Below are 17799 nucleotides of genomic sequence, written 5' to 3'. Positions count from 1 at the left end.
CAGAGCGCATGTGAAATGTGCAGGAACGGCGGAGACCCGGAGAAACCCCCGGACGGCTTGCCTTGCCAGCGCCCCGATGAGTCCCTAGAACCACAGAGCAATCGGGGGCTGAGAGGTAATCCCGTCTTCACATCCGCCGAAAAGGAATCGAGATGCAGGCGCCGGTCCATCGCTGTCGGGTGTGCAGGTTTTCATGGGAACTTTTACTTGCAGATCTTTACTGCCCTCTGGTGGTATTTGTCTGCTGAACACACTGCATTTTGAGCGCGATCTTTTAGCAAAAACATGCCTGAGGTTCACCAATCTGGCCCACAGAGGTAAAGTTCCCATAAATGCTGCAAAATGGCACACACACGGCACAGATCCTGTGTTCCCAGCTATGCCTTCACAACAGGTGGCTCAGGTCGCCCATGTGGCAGCTGGGCTCTTGCATAAAGCCCACGGGTGTGTTTTAGGGTGTCCAGGCCCTTTATTCCTAGAAAACAACAAACCCCCCAACCGGCCACATGTCTGTCTCCTGACTCTAACCTTTGACTGGGCCCAGGCTCTGCAAGTCACGGGTACAAGAAGTGGGAAAGGGAGGAGCTGGGGGCTCCCTGGGGCCCTGGAGCGGCCTGAGAGAGCCACGCGGTTTATCTCAAAGGCAGAATCACAGAGCAATCGGAGAAATAATGAGAAATGATGACAGTCACACGAGGGCAGAATCCAATAAAAAAGTCACCACAGGGAAATTCAATAGGAGCTAAATGACCACAGAATGGCATCTCCTGAATTAAAAAAAATAAAAGGAAGTCATAACTGGCAATAAAGCCCAGATCCCTGGGGAAAGTCTACACACTTCTCTCCACCTCTGTACAGTGACTGCAGGGAAGGTGGGCAGGACTGGGCACCTAGCAAAGGAGGTAAAAACAGGGAAAGATGATCCTTTCCCCCAACGCTGAGTGTTTGCTCAATCACCCAATTTAAGTTTTTTGTAAATGTCTGTAATTGATGACCACAAGCATTTTGAAAGCGGGGGCCCGATGGCAATTAAATCTAGCATACTCAAAATTCACATAACTTGATTTTACCCTATCTTCACTGAGCATTTTCAAGCCATGCCAGTTTTTATTTTTTAATTTAATTAAAAAATATATATCTTTGTTGATTTCAGAGAGGAAGGGAGAGAAAGAGAGAGATAGAAACAACAACAATGAGAGAGTCACTCATCGGCTGCCTCCTGCACGCCCTCCACTGGGGATTGAGCATGAAACCCAGGCATGTGCCACGACTGGGAATCGAACCGAGATCTCCTGAATCATAGGTCGATGCTCAACTGCTGAGCCACGCCAGCCGGGAAAGCCGCACCAGCTTTTAAAAATGAGGGACCTAATTATAGTTCCATCTTTATACTTTATACTTTATTCCATCTGTGAGAATAAAACCGAGCCCGCTTACCATGAAAACTACCTGCAGCAACATTCGTCTTTTCTTGGTGACTCGGAAGGCTCTTCAGTACCTTGAAGTGCCCACAATTACCAGTGAAACACAAGCTGACCAGGCAGCTGGTTGACCAGGTCCCGGCTGACCAAATGCCCGGTGACCAGGTTTTGCTTTTCAGACAGACTTCTTTTCACGGTTCAACTTCTGTCTGAAACAACCCATCCTAACGTGGTAACGCCACTTTCTCAAGGACCGATGTGAAAAAAGTAAGTGGAAGCCACCTTAACAGAGAATTACACACATTCGTGGGATTAATCTTACAAGTTCGTACAGTGTGTGAGCCGGCTTCTGGGGGAAAGAAGATCTGAGCCAGAGGCTGTTTCTCTGAACCCAGATTCCATAACCTGAATGGGTCACAACACCCCTGAGCCTGAACAGAGAGGCGATGAGAGACGAACACACTATACCCTGTACGTGGAGGGCTTTGTCGACTAAGATAGGATGCTGGTCAGTCACATGGCCAGGTGCGGAGAGATGATCTTCCATGCCATCTTATTATAATCATGGTCCTTTAAATCTGCAAACACAAGTCTATTTATAATTGTTCTCAAAATAGGCCATTTTATTCCAATCCCAAAGCTCTATTTCAGGCTAGAGATCTTAATCCATGTCAAGATTAAAGGGAGCTAACAATAGCAACAAAAACATCCCTGTTGGAATCCTGGTGTTGGGAAGAGCCCGAGGGGAATTCTCATCTGGCATTTCCCCTGCACCTTCCTGGCAGAGTTGCCCAATCTTTGCGGAATTACCTCCAGGTAGAAAGGACTCTGGGCTGGCTGAGGTGCCCTGAGAAATGCATGGCGTGGTGCTAGAGGGGGTCCTACCTCCAACATCCACCTGCAGTAGGTCGCCTATTCTGCAGGGGGACGAACTCCTCTAGAGAGACACTGCCCCACAACTGCTGTGCGCCGGGCAACCGGTTAGGTTATTCTTGGACTCAAACGGGCCCAGAAAGATCTCTAAGCCGTTCTGTGCTCGGACGTGACAAACCAACCCAAATTTCCTTTTGAAAAAACATTCAAAGGAAAGGCTTAGGAAGGGAATCAGCCAGACTCCCTCGCTACCCACAACCACCAGAGACTTGGAATTCATTTTCTCAGTAGTCAGCAGGTCACACCCTCTTGACCGCACCGTCAACGGGCACAGGAATCACCTGGGGATCTTGTTAAAATGCAGATTCTGACTAAGCAGAAGGCTCGGATGGGGCCTGAGAGTCTGTACTTTTATTAAGCTGATGCTGCTGGTCCATGACCATCCTGGGAGCTGAAGGACACGGAGGACCAGGGTGGTCACAGCTTCCACTGACGAGGTACCCAGGGAGTTCAGACTCTGGGGACTAACCTCTCTAGAGACCCCCAATCCAATTCTTTATAGGACATGTCCCTTGGGAAAAACAGCAAACAGCATTATGTGTGGTGTCGCCCTATTCTAGGCTTTGCTCTCTCAGAGGCTTTAACTTCTCAGGTGCATGAGGAGCCATAAGGCCCCGTGTCCGTGCACAGCTGCTGTGTCTGTGTTAGAGCCAATGGCTTCACCTCCCTTCCTTCTAATTCCTTCCCAGCAGAGGGAAGCATCCTCTCACCTGCTAACCTGCTGCGGGTCCCAGGGCCAGCTGCTTCCAACATTTATTATTAGGCTTCCACCAGCAGCAGCCACCCACAAGGCCACCCCCGAAGCTATAAGCGCGAGGCCTTTTTATGTCGTTTCAGGAATTCATTAGGATGGAGCAGACAGCTGGAATGTACAAAACCTTTTTTTGGTTTCCCAACAAAGGCATTTCCATAAAATAAATTAAACAGAAAACAGGCTGCCCGAGCTCTAATAGAAGTGCATTCGCCCTCCTTACAGACTAATCGCAGCGCTGCGGCTGCCTCCAGGGGCTTCCTTTGAGTTGGCTCAGCTGAGTGGCAGCGTTAACCCCTGTCGACAAGGATGTTTAAGGGACCCGTGAAAAGTTTCCAACACTGGACCTCGTGCTATTTCAGTGTAAGGTTTTGCTTCCAAGGCAGAACCGAAATACAAAGATTAAAATATCTCTCTTTTGCCCTGGCTGGTGTGGCTCAGTGGGCTGAGCACTGTCCCGTGCACCGAGAGGTGGCTGGTTCGATTCCCGGCCGGGCACATGCCCGGGTTGTGGGCTCGATTCCCGGTAGGGGGTGTGGAGGCGGCAGCTGATCCATGTTTGGCTCCCACATCGATGTTTCTCTCTCTCTCTCTCCTCCCCCTCCCTTCCTTTCTCTCTAAAAGGCAATAAAAAAATCTTAAAAATTAAGAAGTGGACTCATTTATTACCAAAAAAAACCCTCTTTCAACGGATGTGCATTGTATAGGTGCCCCCTCCCCTTAACATCACACGGTTCAGAAAGTAAATAATTAAGCTATTTAGGGACTAAAAAAAAAAAAGCCAGAATCCATAGATTTTCTGTTTGGTGTTCAAAAGGTCATTGGGAAGTACTCAGTTTCCATAGTAACTGCAGCAGGCCTGATCAAATCGACAAATAGCTACAATTTATCGGAGGGTCTCCAATGAACTGCGTTTCTTCCCTCCATGTGGAGAGGAACGTTCTGAATTAGATAAAATCTTCACAGGCCACGGAGGCTTCTGGAAAATCCAACCTCCATAATGTAAACAGAAAGATGCCTGCTTGCTCTTTCCACATACAACCTAGCCACAGAGTCTCATCTACATGAATTCAAATTCTTTAAGTATAAGAGTAATTGGATCGAATTAGTTTGTTAATCAGTAATAGGGGTAGTCTCAAAACGTTTCTGCAGAATAAATAAAAGGAGATGATCTCCAGCCAATCTGCAATCGATCCACCGGAAGAGTGACCTTCTAGTCGGTTCTGGGCCTCTCTCACCGACCCCACGGAGCAGCTCATGCTGATGGACCAGGATCATCGATTTTATTTTGGCCTCTTAAGGTTTAGGCCCTGACGCGGCTCTGAATGGTCACAATGGTGACAGTTACGGTAAAAACAGAAAAGGGCTCACGTGCTTTTTAGCTAATTTTGTTCTATTTTTTAAAATGATCTGAAACAAACGGTGACAACGATGAAAAGCCTCGACAGTCGGCAGGATGGAAAGGTGTGGCCTCATTTAAGGGAAGCTGCTTGACTCCTGTATCAGCTAACACACCCCGTGGAGGAGATAAGCAACCCCACAGGGGGAGATGAGTTCACTGAAAGTCCATTTGTAGAGAGTCATCAAGATGCAAATCAGAAGCAGTGATTGTGACGCTGGAGTAAAATGAGGGAATTCGGGAGGTATTCTGTTAGACACTGAACTATGAGAAGTGGAGAGGCGAGGTGGCTCCTGAGCCGATCCTCAGGTGCTGCCGGCCTGGGGATGCCAGGTCCGGGGCCATCGGCCCTCTTGGCTCCATTTCTCTAAGGCAGGGGTGGGGGACCTTTTTTCCTGCCAAGGGCCATTTGGACATTTAACATCATTCGTGGGCCATACAAAATTATCAACTTAAATTAGCTATGACAAAAGCTCCTAGATGTATTGAATTTTGAGTCCCGCCAGCGGTTGCCTTGCAGGGCCGAACCAAACGATTTTGCGGCCCAATACGTTGCCCACCTCTGCTCTACCGGAAGCAGGACTGGGGAAGGTCTTGGTTACACTAAATGGCCACAAGGACATAGGGACAAGGGGCGGGGCCCTAGGAGGAAGGCTCGGCTTCAGAGGGGAATGACCTGGGAAGGGAGTGGCTGGGCTCCACAGGAAGGGCCAAGAAGTCATCTTGCAACTTGGCTCACCTTTCTTCTCCCACAAGCCTCCTCCTCTCTTTCCTGACTGGGGGACAACCCCAGGTCTGGGGGTAGATGTGGCTCAAGTGGCTCGAGGAAGAATCAACTGACTGACAAACACACAACAAACATGCTCAAGCTGACCAATAACCACGGGAATGGACAAATGACGTATGATCCTCCAGAAAGGTTGGGAACAAGGAAAGGGCGTGGTCAGAAGATACCTTTTCTTCCAACCGGGACGCTGAATGTCACACATAGCTCAGGATGCGAACGGTCCAGATCCCAGATTTTGTGAAAGCTCAAAATAGCAACAAGGAAACAACAGAGATACTGAACTTTCCTGTCGATAGAATCAGTCACAAACTAGCTGTGCCGTTTCTGCTGTTAACCCATAGCTGCTACGGCCCTACACGCTGGGCTCGTTCCCGGTGTGGTTTATACCGAACGCCTTCCCGATGTGCTCACTGCCGAGTCTTCGATGAGGGCCCCAAAGCACTGCGTGGAGGCCGGTGCCGACGGCTCCTCGGTGGGAGGCTGTTCACCCCCCGACAACCACGAGACCCCGTTCTGTCCAGAGCGCAGCTGATCCAGTGCCAGATACACAAAGGTCCCCATTTACAAACACATCACGTTCCAGAAATCCATCTAAATTTACATGAGAATGTGTTTTCCCACACAGACGACGTTATAAATGGAGTAATGTTCTAATACGCCTCTATTTCATAATACGGCTGGACTCAGAACACAGAACGCGCACTTCTTAGAGCATACTTTCAAAATGAAAGCAATTTTTCTTTTTTTTTTAGGGAAGCTTCAGAAGTTCAAAACAAAAGACAAAAAAAGCACCCTCTCTAACCCAGTTTCTGCAACGAAACATACTGATGATCGTAAGAGCTAACAATTGTATCTAAGTTTGCTTTTAAGGACTTTTATACTGACTACTTCATTTAATCTTTAAAACACGACTATTAAGTCAACACGGCTCATTAACCAATTTACAGTGAAGGACACACACAGGGAGGTCACATGGTTAATAAATGGCAGGAACCGGGATCTAATTCGAGTCCATGGGCTGAGCCAGGGGTTGGTAAACTGTGGCCCACGGGCCAACCTGCCTGCTTTTGCCAATAAAGTTTTATTGGCACACAGCCTTGTCCATTTGTTCACATGTTGTCTCTGGCTGCTTTCTGGCTACAAAGGCAGAATTGGGGAGCTGCGACAAAGATCCCTAATTCCTAATTACTTCACACCTTAGGCCTGCAAAGTCTATTTATTACGCAATCCTTTATAGAACGTTTGCTGAGCAAGGGCTACACCATCCCGTGGCCACCTCCAAGGGAAGGCGGACGCTGCTCTCTGACTCCAGCGGGAGCCCAGCAGCAGGAGGAAGGACGGGCACCCTGGTGTCCTCTCCAGTGATGGGCGGGCCAGGGGACCCGCCGACCAGCACAGGGGTTATCTCATGCTTGTGTCTCATGTCTCAGTCAGCTCCCTGCCTCATTTCCAAAAAGATTTCAAGCAGGGCCCACAGGTGCCCCGCAGACGGGAGGGCCTGTTTGCTCTGTTAATTTTTGGGACATTACTGAACAGATGAACAAATATATATTTTATGTTTGTGACTCAGGGACCACTTGTACTTTACTTGAAGTCAAACACGGAACAGGTTAAAGGCCTGCGGACGCCCTGTCCGTGAGGACTGAGGTCAAGGTCTAGTTTGTTTTGTCTTTGAGGCAGATGAATGGCTCTAGTGGGCAGTGCATTACAGGGCAAGGTCATCTCCAGCCATCCCGGGAATTTCCTTGGCTCCTAAGAGCTTTGCTCGCTGATCATTCTGTTGGCCAAGATTTTCAAATCAACAATAAATTTGAAATTCTTTCCATGTTCTTATCAGATGACTACTAACACGATGGCAGGGTTATAAACGCTCGGGTGTTTTATTATTTTTTTTTCCTTTCATCAGATTGAATGGCTTCTGATTTCTGGGGGAGGATTTGAAAAGCACATTTTGTGAGCTCTTTCTAGAAAACAGAGCTGGACGTGGTACGAGTAACCCTGGAGGCCGGGTGCCGTACAATAGAACCGAGGGGGCCCCCGCTCCTCACAGGACAGACGTCATGCTGTGTCTCATCCGATCGTGACTCACTGCTGACTTTTAAATTTTTAAAAATTGTAACAGGTTGAATCAGACTGTTACCACAGGCTGGGAGAGTATGTATGAAAGAGTTGAGGTGGGGGGCAGGACTGGTGATGGAAAGCAAGTCCGGGCGGCAGTTCTGTGGAGAGAAAGGTACAGAGAGGGGAGGCTGGAGACAGCGGGAAGCAATCACAGTGACTGGGGACCGAGCGGGAGGGAATGGGGTGGGGGGTAAAGGAAGACCCGAGAGTGGCACCCTGATGTCTAATGGCACCCCACTTGGGGAAGCTGGGTGTCCCCCCAAACTGCTCACATGTCGACACGGCCTTCCCGCCCCTGCCTCCCAACAGTCTGGCACCTGGGAAATACTGCGACGGTCACATTTATAAACCTTCACGAGCGGCGGCCGTGTGAGCGAGGCCCTGCCTGGAGTCTGACCCTTCAACTATTCCATTTAAAAGGCAGCACGACCGTGGTCATGAAACTCTCAGCCTCTTTTGACACCATCACCCAGGGGCTTTCTGCTCAGTCTCTCGCAGCGTGTTTCGCAAACGCCCTGAGCAAATGAGCTGACGGGATTCCAGGAAAACCTAGGAAGTTCGAGCTGAAAGACGACGGAAGAAAAAGCTGGGCTGTAAGTTCACGCCGGCGCTCGGCGCAGGGAGCTCAGTGGGCCGGACGGCAGAGGCTTGGCCCCCGCGCGGCTCGGAGGACACGGCCTGTCCCGGGGCCGCTCGCCCGGGCTGGGGCTTCGCCGTGAACGCACGGCTCCCCCGGGGGCAGGACGGCAACCAGCGCAGCACGCACACGGCCTCTAACCAGCCTCTGGAGAGAGATGCTGCACTTCTGGCCTCGAGCCCTCGTCTGGTATTTTTTTTTTTTTTTAGTTCCGAACTCTGACCTTTATAAAAAGCTGGACTCGCTGCCCAGAAAAACAGGAAGATTACTCACCAGGGAGCACATGGAAATGAAGCACTGCAAGTGGGTTAGTATTTCTCCGTCAGCACAGCTAAGGCCTCAGACGTTACCAGCGGTGACGCCATCCTGATGCCCCAACGCTGTTCCTCCCTCAGGCGCATCCCAAATTTTATTTGGGAGACGGAAACGACAGAAGGAGGAAGAGGCCAGCATCCCCTTCGTGCCAACATTTCGATCACAGTTCAGCAGCCGCCTGCGAGTTTGTGTGTGTACGTGCGTGTTTCATTAGGGTGGGGGAATTTCAGGGAATCCTGCTGAGCCTGAGCTGCAGGAAGATTCAAAAAGGAATGGGCCCGGCCGGCCTGGCTCAGCGGCTAGGATCCGGGACATCGCGGTTCCATTCCCGGGTTGCAGGCTCAACCCTCAGTCGGGGGTGGGGGGGCACCTACAGGAGGCAGCCGATCAATGACTCTCTCATCATTGATGTTTCTATCTCTCTCTCTCCCTCTCTCTGAAATCAATAAAGATAGGTATAAAAAAAATAAAAATAAAAAAAGGAATGGGCCAGTTCCATAGACTGAATCGGCTGTTACGTGTATCCCTCAAAAACCCAAAATGCAGCTGGTCCGAGAAACAGAACAAGTGAAAAGGTGTGACCGGGAACTTGAGGCAGGTGCTTAGAGGAAAGAATGCTCGTTAAAGACCGAGAAGTTTCATGGTAACTAGAGAGACATAGGAGAGAAGAGAAGAGAGCGAAGTGAGGAGGGAGGGAGGTGCAGGGAAAGGGAGCAGAGAGGAGACATGAACCTGGGGGGGAGGGCAAGAGCTGGCATTTTCCAACGATCTAGAGCAAAAATTAAGACACGAACCCATCACACCCATACAGACTCCCGCGGGAAGGCCAGAATGCCCTCCTGCCATTGGGAGGAGCACAGCCCCCCCCTCCTAATGAGGACACTGCACCCAGAGCCCCCCCACCACCCCAAGAGGAGCGAACCAATTCCTAACACAGAAATCAACCATGTCCTTTCCTGGGACATTTCCTTTCCATTCTCTAAATGCTAACAGACACGGAATGTCAACAGCTTGCAAAGAACAGTGGATTAGGTAACATTTAGGATTTTGAACAAAGAGAAAGATCAGCATTTAAATTATTTCTTTGCCCTGCAGCAGGTGTACCCCAGAGGTCCGGCCCTGCCCGAAGTTCAGCTTTACCAAGGAAAGGGGTTCGGGGGATTCTGCGGGGGCCCTCACCTCGAACTTCTGCCTGAGTTCCGCGTTCCCTTCTTCATCTCCTTCTGGAATGGGCACGTTGTAGTACTCACCTTCCTCCTGGTTGAGCAACTTGTACCTTTCAGAGACGGGGGAGACAAGAGTCAAGGTCCCAGGTTCAGCAACCTTTCTCCTTCAGCCTCCAGCCCAGCTGTTTCCGAGACGCATCCCCCGGGGAGAGGACAGCCAGGTAACTACGTGTCCAATGGTCGCTTTAAACGGGCTTGTTTCCGAATCCCTATGTGTTCTAAACACTCTGAAACTACCAGCCCTCGGCTGACACGGACGCGGTAACCGTGGGCTTCCTTACCATCCGCTGGCCGGCATCTTCATCAGCTCCGAAACGCCAAAGGAAAGCGACCCCATGAAGTCATTTCGTGTTGTCCGATCCCAGTCCCAGATTTCTATGGACAGTCGTCGGTCTTTATCTGAAGGTTTTAATTTGCTACAAACAAACACACATACATACACGTGGTTATCCCGATCACGGTTTCCTGGGAGATACCCCATGCTCATGATCTGAGCTTGAGATTAAAAACAGAAAATATATTCAAATTCTCTTCCTGTGACTCCCCACTGCCAACCAAGTACCAGCCTCCTGGCAGCCAACGTTCTAACTGGGGATTAGCAAACTATGACCCACAGGCCAAATCCGGCCCACTGCTTGTTTTTATAAATAAAGTTTGTGTTTACATATTGTCTATGGCTGCTAAAACAGCAGAGTTGTATACGTGTAACAGAGACTGTATGCCCATAAAGTCTAAAATATTTACTATCCGGCCCTTTGCAGAACAAAGCTTGCGGCCTCTGTTCTGTATGACTGAGAGCTACCTTCCTGGTTGTCCACAGGGAAATGGTGCCCTACAAAGAAGACCACTTGTCTGTGCTTTCTCACCGCTTATTCACGCCACTCCTTCACCCCACGACCCCCTCCCCTCTTTCCCTTCTACCATCTCTCTCTCTGAAATCCTGGATTCCTTCAAGACCCACTTTAAATGCCACCTCCTCCAAGAAGTCTTCCCTGCTTCAAGGCAAGGGTGATCTTCCCATTTCATAGTGGCAACGGCGGCATCTAAGTTACTCACTTATTCTATGAGTTTTAAAAATTATTATTCAAATTCTTACATCTTCCCCTAACCCTCAAAAGATCCTAAGTTCAGCAAGAGGTGGGACACACCTTACATGTTCTTATATCACCCATAACGTAACAGAATTTTTGTACAGAGTAGATAGATCTGGGTGATAATTTGGGGGGTTGGCATCATGTAACTCTTGGTAAATAAACCAAGTTACTGCCCATCAAACTGGAGTGACACCAGCCGCCCCCCTGGCAGCAGGCTGCGAAAGTCTCAGGAACAAGGCAACGTTCGGCGACGTCTGTACCAAGCCCGCCTCAGTGTCTCTAACCACGAGGCGGGGGGCTCTGTGGTGCGCAGGGAGGCCGCTGGGTCAAGGAGAAAAGACAGAACTTACAACGTGAAGGACTCGTTCCACTGGGGGTTGAGAGTGGAGCGGATGGTTTTGGTTTTCTGTTTACTTTCGTTCTTGGGATCGGGAATGAGTTTCAGCTTCACGTAGGGGTCTGAAAGTCCATTCGGATCCATGGGGATTAGATTTTTCGCATCTTGGACTGTGAAGCAAGAAGGAAGAAAGATGAAATATTACAAAAAAGAGAACCGACCCTCACCAAGCGGAGAGTGGGTAGGCCATGCATGAGCTGCGCGGTCAGCGGGCCTGCTTTCAAATCCCGCGCCCTTCGCCGTGGGCCCCCAGCACAGGAAGCCCACGTTCACGGCCTCTGCTTCCTCAGCTAGAAAAACGAATGGGGCATATGCCCAGAGGCGCAGCGCGGCTGGGAGAATTAAGGGAAATTAGGTGCTCTGGGCTTTATACAGTCGGTGGCTTGGGAAATGAAAGAGGGGAAAAGAGATTCCATGACGCGAGCGCCCACTCTGCCGCGGGCACAGTGTCTCGGACTCACGCCCACTGCCCAGCGCTTCAGCATCTCCAATGAGGCGGGTGGTCTCCGGGGGGCCTGGCTGCCCGAGGATTCCCCTAAACTCAGACAGAAGGTTTTTAATGTGATGCAGACGGGCTGGTCTCCTGAAACGGCAACGCAAGTATCACAAAGATGAAACGTCTGAGCATAAAAATGAAGCTCCCACAAGGAGTGGACGTGAGCCAAAGGTCCTCTGAAGTTAAGCACTGGAATGAGAATCATACTTTCCAAAGGGCAGAAAAAGCCCCGCCTGGCGAACACTGAGCTACACCCCAGACGAGCTCACGGGGCACCACCGGGGCCCCCAACAGTCCCGCTCGCTGCGCAGTAACTGAGGGTGCGGCCCCATCATCTCAGTGCGCAGGCCTGACAGCCGGCGCTGTGACAGCCAGTCATTTCAGGCCCATCTCTTCGGAATGGCGATGGGTTAAAATCTCAATAGCATTTAAAGCCGGGGGCTTCCTACGGGCACCTCATCATTGAAGCTGAACATTTAAAGAAGCTATCCATTTCCAAATGTCACTGAAGCAGACAGCGGGTCCAAATCTCCCTTTCGCATGGCACGGAGCACAGTGTGCCCGAACACCCGCATCAGGGTGGGGAGCAACCCGCCTGGGGCCCCACCTGGTCAGGATGCGGGGCCCGGGCAGCCTGGGCCCGAACCCCGACTCTGCCGCTTCCCGGGGTGTAACTCCGGGCAAGAGGGTGAGCCGCCCTGAGCCTCGCGTTTCTCCATCTGGAAAACTGTACCTCACTGTGATCGTACGGGGTCCACACACAAAGGGCTCAGCACAGGGATCGGCGCGCAGGGAGAGCCCAGTAACGATCATGCTCACGGCTGTTAATCCGAGTTCCTGGCCCAGAACACAACCCAGAGGGATGTTCAGAACTGGCAAGCAAATGCCATGAAGAACAGCACCATGTGGAAATTTCCTAACGCGGCTGTGTGGTGCCGGCAACATCTTAAACCAAGCAGCAGGGCTGAGGGTGTCCCCAACAGGGGCAGGTGTGGGGAAGCTGGAAGAGGGGAGCTCGGAGAGAGAGGGAAGGGAAAATGCAGCGGCAGAGAGGAGCCAGAGGCGGTGAGGGCGATGCCCCCCGGCCCCCGCAGGTGCCGGTGGCACTGGGTCCTCTAGGCCAGTGGATCTCCACCTCCGCTGGGCACCTGAAACGCCTGGGATGTTTCAGTGAATACAGATGCCTGCTTGCCCCCATCTCCCGCCCCCCCGTGGAGATTCTGATTTAATTGGTCTGGGCTGAGGCCCAGGCATTAGCATCTAGCAGGCTTCCCAGCTGAGTATCATGTGAAGTTATTCAATGCACCTGGCGGTCGGTCTCAACGTGTGGTCCCTGGATGGGCATCGCTGGCATCATTTAACTCAGGCCATTATTCATGTTAAAAAAAAAATCTATTCACTTTTTAACAGTCAGCATTTAAAAATGTACCACTCAAAACTGATCACTGTGGGACATGGAAAGCCCAGATGGTCTGCCGTAAATAGAAAAGTAACCATAAAAATAAACACAATGTAAGTAACCATAAAAATAAATACAAATGTTCTTTTATTTCCAGCTGACACAGTTGCCTGAGACCTGCTCTTAGTTACAAAGGGGAAATTAACAAGCCTTAGAGTGTTAAGAATATTCCAGCCCTGGAGAGAGAATGAAAGAAAATTGAAAATGGAGTAACTTTTCTCACCATGTAACTTAATGCTTTTTAATGTCAGTTCAGTACCTTCAGAAATCATCTCAAGTAAGAGCAGAAGTCATAGCCCATCGGTGGCCCTGCCCCACACGGGGGAAGTATTTTTTTACTGGGGGCGGGGGGGGGGTGAGCGGGGAGATGATGATTCTGAGACAGGAAGGGTGTGGGACAGTTCGGTCTATGAGTACCAGCAGGTCCAAGAACTGACCCAGCATGGGCCCTGTGCTTTATTTCTTTTAAAAATATACCTTTATTGATTTCAGAAAGAGGGAGGGAGAGGGAGAGAGAGAGAGAGATAGAAACATCAATGAGGAGAGTTGTCATTGATCAGCTGCCTCCTGCACACCCCCAGACTGGGGATCGAGCCCGTAACCCGGGCATGTGCCCCGACCGGGAATCGAACCGCGATCTCCTGGATCCTAGGTCGATGCTCAACCGCTGAGCCACGCCCGGCAGGCCCCATGCCTCATTTCTTGTCTCTCCTTTTCTACAAGAACCAAACTGCTTTGACTCACAGAATTAAAATAGAAAAAAAATCATGCTACTTTCATAACTAAACTATTGCAAATGAGACTTTTTTTTTTTTTGGTAAAGCTCTATTCTGCCAACCCAAGTTCTGAAGGTAGAAGGCCTCTAAACACGGCCGGAGAGAAGCCACACATGTCCCTCACCCACTCAGTTGCTGCAGCCCTCAATGTGCTCCCGGGGTCCGCGCACAGGGGCCCCGAACCCCGCCGTGGAGGCGGCAGGCGCGAGGACACTCTCCCCTTGCGTCCCATCCGCGGTTCCGCAGCCTCCACGAGGACACACCCGCCGGAGGAATACGTTTGGACCGTGGAATGCGCTGTTTCGGAGTGAAAGCCGGGCCTGTGATCCCAGAACTTTAACGGGAATACAGAACGTGAATGATCTTTCCATCTTCTGGCTTGAGGTGCCTGTTTTGAAACCATGAGCCATCAAGCCCAGCCCTGAGGTAAACCAGCCCGGGTTGAAAGGCCATTTAACTTCCCGATGATGTCAGCAGATATCATCGCTGGACTAAATCCATTCACATGAGATTAGGGAGGCTGGGAAACTCCTCCGTGGTGCCGCAGGTGCCTGACGGAGGTGGCGAGCCTGGCCCAGGACACGTGACTTCTGAGTAACTGTTTCGGCACCGGGGCTGTCTCCTCATGAGCTTAGAGGGCTGGGCAACCTCGGCCAGACTGGGGATGGACAGGAAAGGTGCCCCATGGCGAAGAGAACAGCTGGCACTGAGGACTGAGGCCAGAGAGTTTTGCCCGATGGGGGAAAAGTGGAGCCGAGGATGCGGCGGGCGGGCGGGCGGGTGGGCAGGAAGCAGCCGCTGCCACGGTTTCTCGGGGAGAGGCAAGCTAGAGCCACACAGATGTGACGTCCGACATGCATGTGAGGGCACAGGGACAGTCCGGCTCCCTCCACTCGGACAGAGGCTGCAGGCGGTGCTGGACTTCTCAGGCATGGCGCGGCGGCTAGAAGCTGTTCAAATCCCTGCTGTCAGTGAGGCGCTGCATGCTGCTGAGGAGCAAGGGTACATCTTCCAAGAGGAACGGGGACCCGCCCTCGTCCTTGGTTGTCCTCTCCTGTCTCCGCAGAAGCAACGTCTCTCCTGTGCACTTTCGCTGCCTCTTGACCCCGTCAGGCCACGTCAGGCGTTTCCGGAGCAGCGGCCCACTCTCCTCGGCAAACCTGATCTGCAGCCTCCACCCTGGAATATCCGCTCTGGCCCAGGCCTGCTGCAATTTGCCAGCCCCACCGCCTTCCAGCAGCCACAGCTCAGCCCCACCCCGGCACCAAGTGCAGACAAAGATCGTGATAAGGCATCAATGGGGCCATTCTTTAATTATGCAAAGGCTGGCTTCCTCGGAAATGGGAACTTGAAGGGGTGTGGACCCGGCAGCACTGGGGTGCAGAAGGGCCGACCTGTTAGAGGACAGCGGGCCCGGGAGCGGCCTGTCTGCTTCCCGGTTCACTCTATGCAGAGCCCAGGGCCTGTCCTGCTGAGAAAGCCACCTCCTAACCGCCTGGGCATTGTTTCCAGTGGCCCAGGGGCTGGGTCAGACAGAAAAAGGGGAAAAGCCGACACTGCCCTTGGCCCCAAGCTCTGAACAGTGTAGAAACGCAGCCCCGCCGCAAAGTTCTCGTGTTTCCTCTGTGCACGCTTTCCTGGTTACTTAGTGGGAAGAACGCGCTGTTCTCAGGTCTATTTGCACCTAGTTTAGGCCTCAGCTGGTGATGCTGAAGGGAGACGCTGTGCCCAGGAGCTGCCAGTTCCCTCGCGCTGCTACAAGCTGGTTCTGCACCAGGAGCCAGGAGCCAGGTGCCAGGAGCCAGCCCTGCAAATGTGGATGGGAAACGGGTGGCCCGGCAGATTGCTTCCGGAACAGGATTCACCCACCGCCCTGCACGAGAGATGCTTCGGGGGCGGTCAAGCTGTCTAGCAACAGGCAAGGTTCTGGGATTAGGGGGTCTGAGTGGGAGCCTCTCAAACCACCAGAGACACACAGGCCTGGCAAAAGTGGGCACATCACAGGCGACGGCAGCAAGCTGGCACGGGAGGACCCTGTGAAGGACCCGAACCCGCGAGGCCACAGGCCATCACCAGATTGGCACAGAAGGTCACTGCGGAAGAAAAGCACCAGGCAGGCTCCAGATGGCCCGCGGGAGGCGCACAGCTCCCAAGTCATGCACGCGGATTTTAACTCCGGGCGACAGGTCCACCCTAAAAACCTTCACACCAGATTCTTTATTCTCTTTAAGCCACCAACCCCTTTAACACAACATTACAGTTTTTCTGACAATCTGAGGGTATCCACGGCCCTGCGCTGAGGACCTTCGCCGTATGCCTTGAGAGCCGGGCTCTCCAGGGAAGGCCTGAGAACGCACATCCGGAACCTGCGCGCAAAGGGACAGCCGCGTTCCTCCAGGCGACTGCTGCTTCGGCTGGGGGAGGACCTGGCAGTGGGGATGGAGAACCGGCCGGGAACTGCCCTTGGGTGGGAGGCGTGCGTAAGGTGGTCCTCACTCAAAACCCCCAAGGGCCCAATTCTTGGGATTCTTGTTCGGCTGAAAAGCCGAAGCCGACGGGAGGGCTGGCGAGCGTGTCATCTTTTGCTTGCAGTACACAGAGCGTCCATTTGGAGGGACTCTCGGGCAAGGAAAACCTCGCAGGCTGCGCAGCGAAGGCGGGCCAGAGGGAGCCGCGCTCTTTAGACAACGTTCAATCCTTTGAACTAAGGGTCACGGAGCCCACAGAGAGAAAAGGGCAGATGGCACAGCTCCGGCTTTCAGGAAAAACACGTCGGAAAGGGCCGTTGACTCTTGGGGGGAGGGGGGGGATCGCCACGTAGAAATTCTCAAGATTTCAAGAAAACGCTAAGATGTCATCAACAGCAATGAACGGGCTTCAGCCGGGTAACCGCAGGCTGTGACTCGCGGTGCTGTTGGGTTTGATCCACTTGTGCCCTCCCGCTGTGTCCTCAGCCGATGTCATCGGCGCTGACGGAATCCACAGAATTTTGGATTTGATCTCCTCCGAGTTGCTACCCTACGGCCCATACGCTTGTTCGATTTGTTCCTTTACTGCCAAAGACAAAGGCTGGGAAGACCGAGATGTACTAAAAACACACCTGCCCAGCCATCCCCACCCCACTACCCGTGATCCACGCAAACACCTGGGGGTTCGGGGACACAGGAGTCTCACACGTTGCACCTATCTCTGGGATGTTCTGTTTCATCGGCGAGACTCACTGCTCGGTGCTAAGAATGTAGGGTCTGTCCTGGTAAATTCAGCGGCCACTCACATACCCAAAAACATAAGTCAGCAACTCTCCAGCCCGAGTCCCGCTGGGATAAAACTTATGAGAGAGGAGAGGCGAGAAAGGGCGGCCTGTGGACCTCGGGGAAAGATCATAAATATTTCACCACTTTCTCTTTCACAGTTGGTGGAAAGTAAAAGTTTCCATTAAAGTTCTATAACCCCGATGTTCTGAAAGGAAATCGAATCTGGGTGCGAGAGAAATAATAGTTTCCAGGTATTGAGAGACCGGTATGATTCTCGATAAACAACACAGAAAGACTCTTTTAAGAAATATTTTTTTCTTATTATAAGACTAATGGATATGCATATACCAAAAATCTAAATCTGTCACCGTAAAAAATAAATCAATAAATCTCCTTCTGTTTGCTTTTCTTCTCAACCTGTTGGCCCCAACGGCCTCCTGTTTGTGTGTTACAGAGATGGTGCATTTTCTCACTCTACGGACGTTTAAATGGAGTTTTCTCATATGTCCTTTTTAGTTTGTTTTCACTCAGTAACCCATTTTCAAATGAGGAAAGCTATATCCAGACTTGGTGATTGCCAAAAGGCACAATGTTGAGACTCCCATGGACTCCGTCCACTGTCTACGTGGCCTCTGGTGAACTTCCCTCAACACTAAGCTGGCACTCACCCTGATGTGCATAGCTCCTGACCCAGTGTCACTGTCTCTGTGGACCCAGGTGGGATCGGACCCAC

At 51.6% G+C, this 17799-nt stretch overlaps 1 protein-coding gene across 1 annotated transcript in view; it reads right to left on the bottom strand.

Moving 5' to 3' along the window:
- PRKCA (protein kinase C alpha) overlaps positions 1-17799 on the bottom strand; it is a 248090-nt gene that overhangs the window by 37856 nt on the left and 192435 nt on the right. Inside the window, exons 6-8 of the mRNA XM_081162411.1 lie at positions 11035-11191; positions 9872-10006; positions 9544-9640 (exon numbers count right to left, since the gene is read on the bottom strand). Coding sequence (XP_081018537.1) covers positions 9544-9640; positions 9872-10006; positions 11035-11191 — 389 coding nt within the window. The remainder of the gene's footprint in view (positions 1-9543; positions 9641-9871; positions 10007-11034; positions 11192-17799) is intronic.

The sequence above is a fragment of the Miniopterus schreibersii genome, assembly GCF_964146895.1.
Source record: "Miniopterus schreibersii genome assembly, chromosome: 16".
NCBI classification, from domain to species: domain Eukaryota; kingdom Metazoa; phylum Chordata; class Mammalia; order Chiroptera; family Miniopteridae; genus Miniopterus; species Miniopterus schreibersii.
Note: the sequence above shows the minus strand (reverse complement) of the source record. Positions and strands in the feature narration are given on the sequence as shown.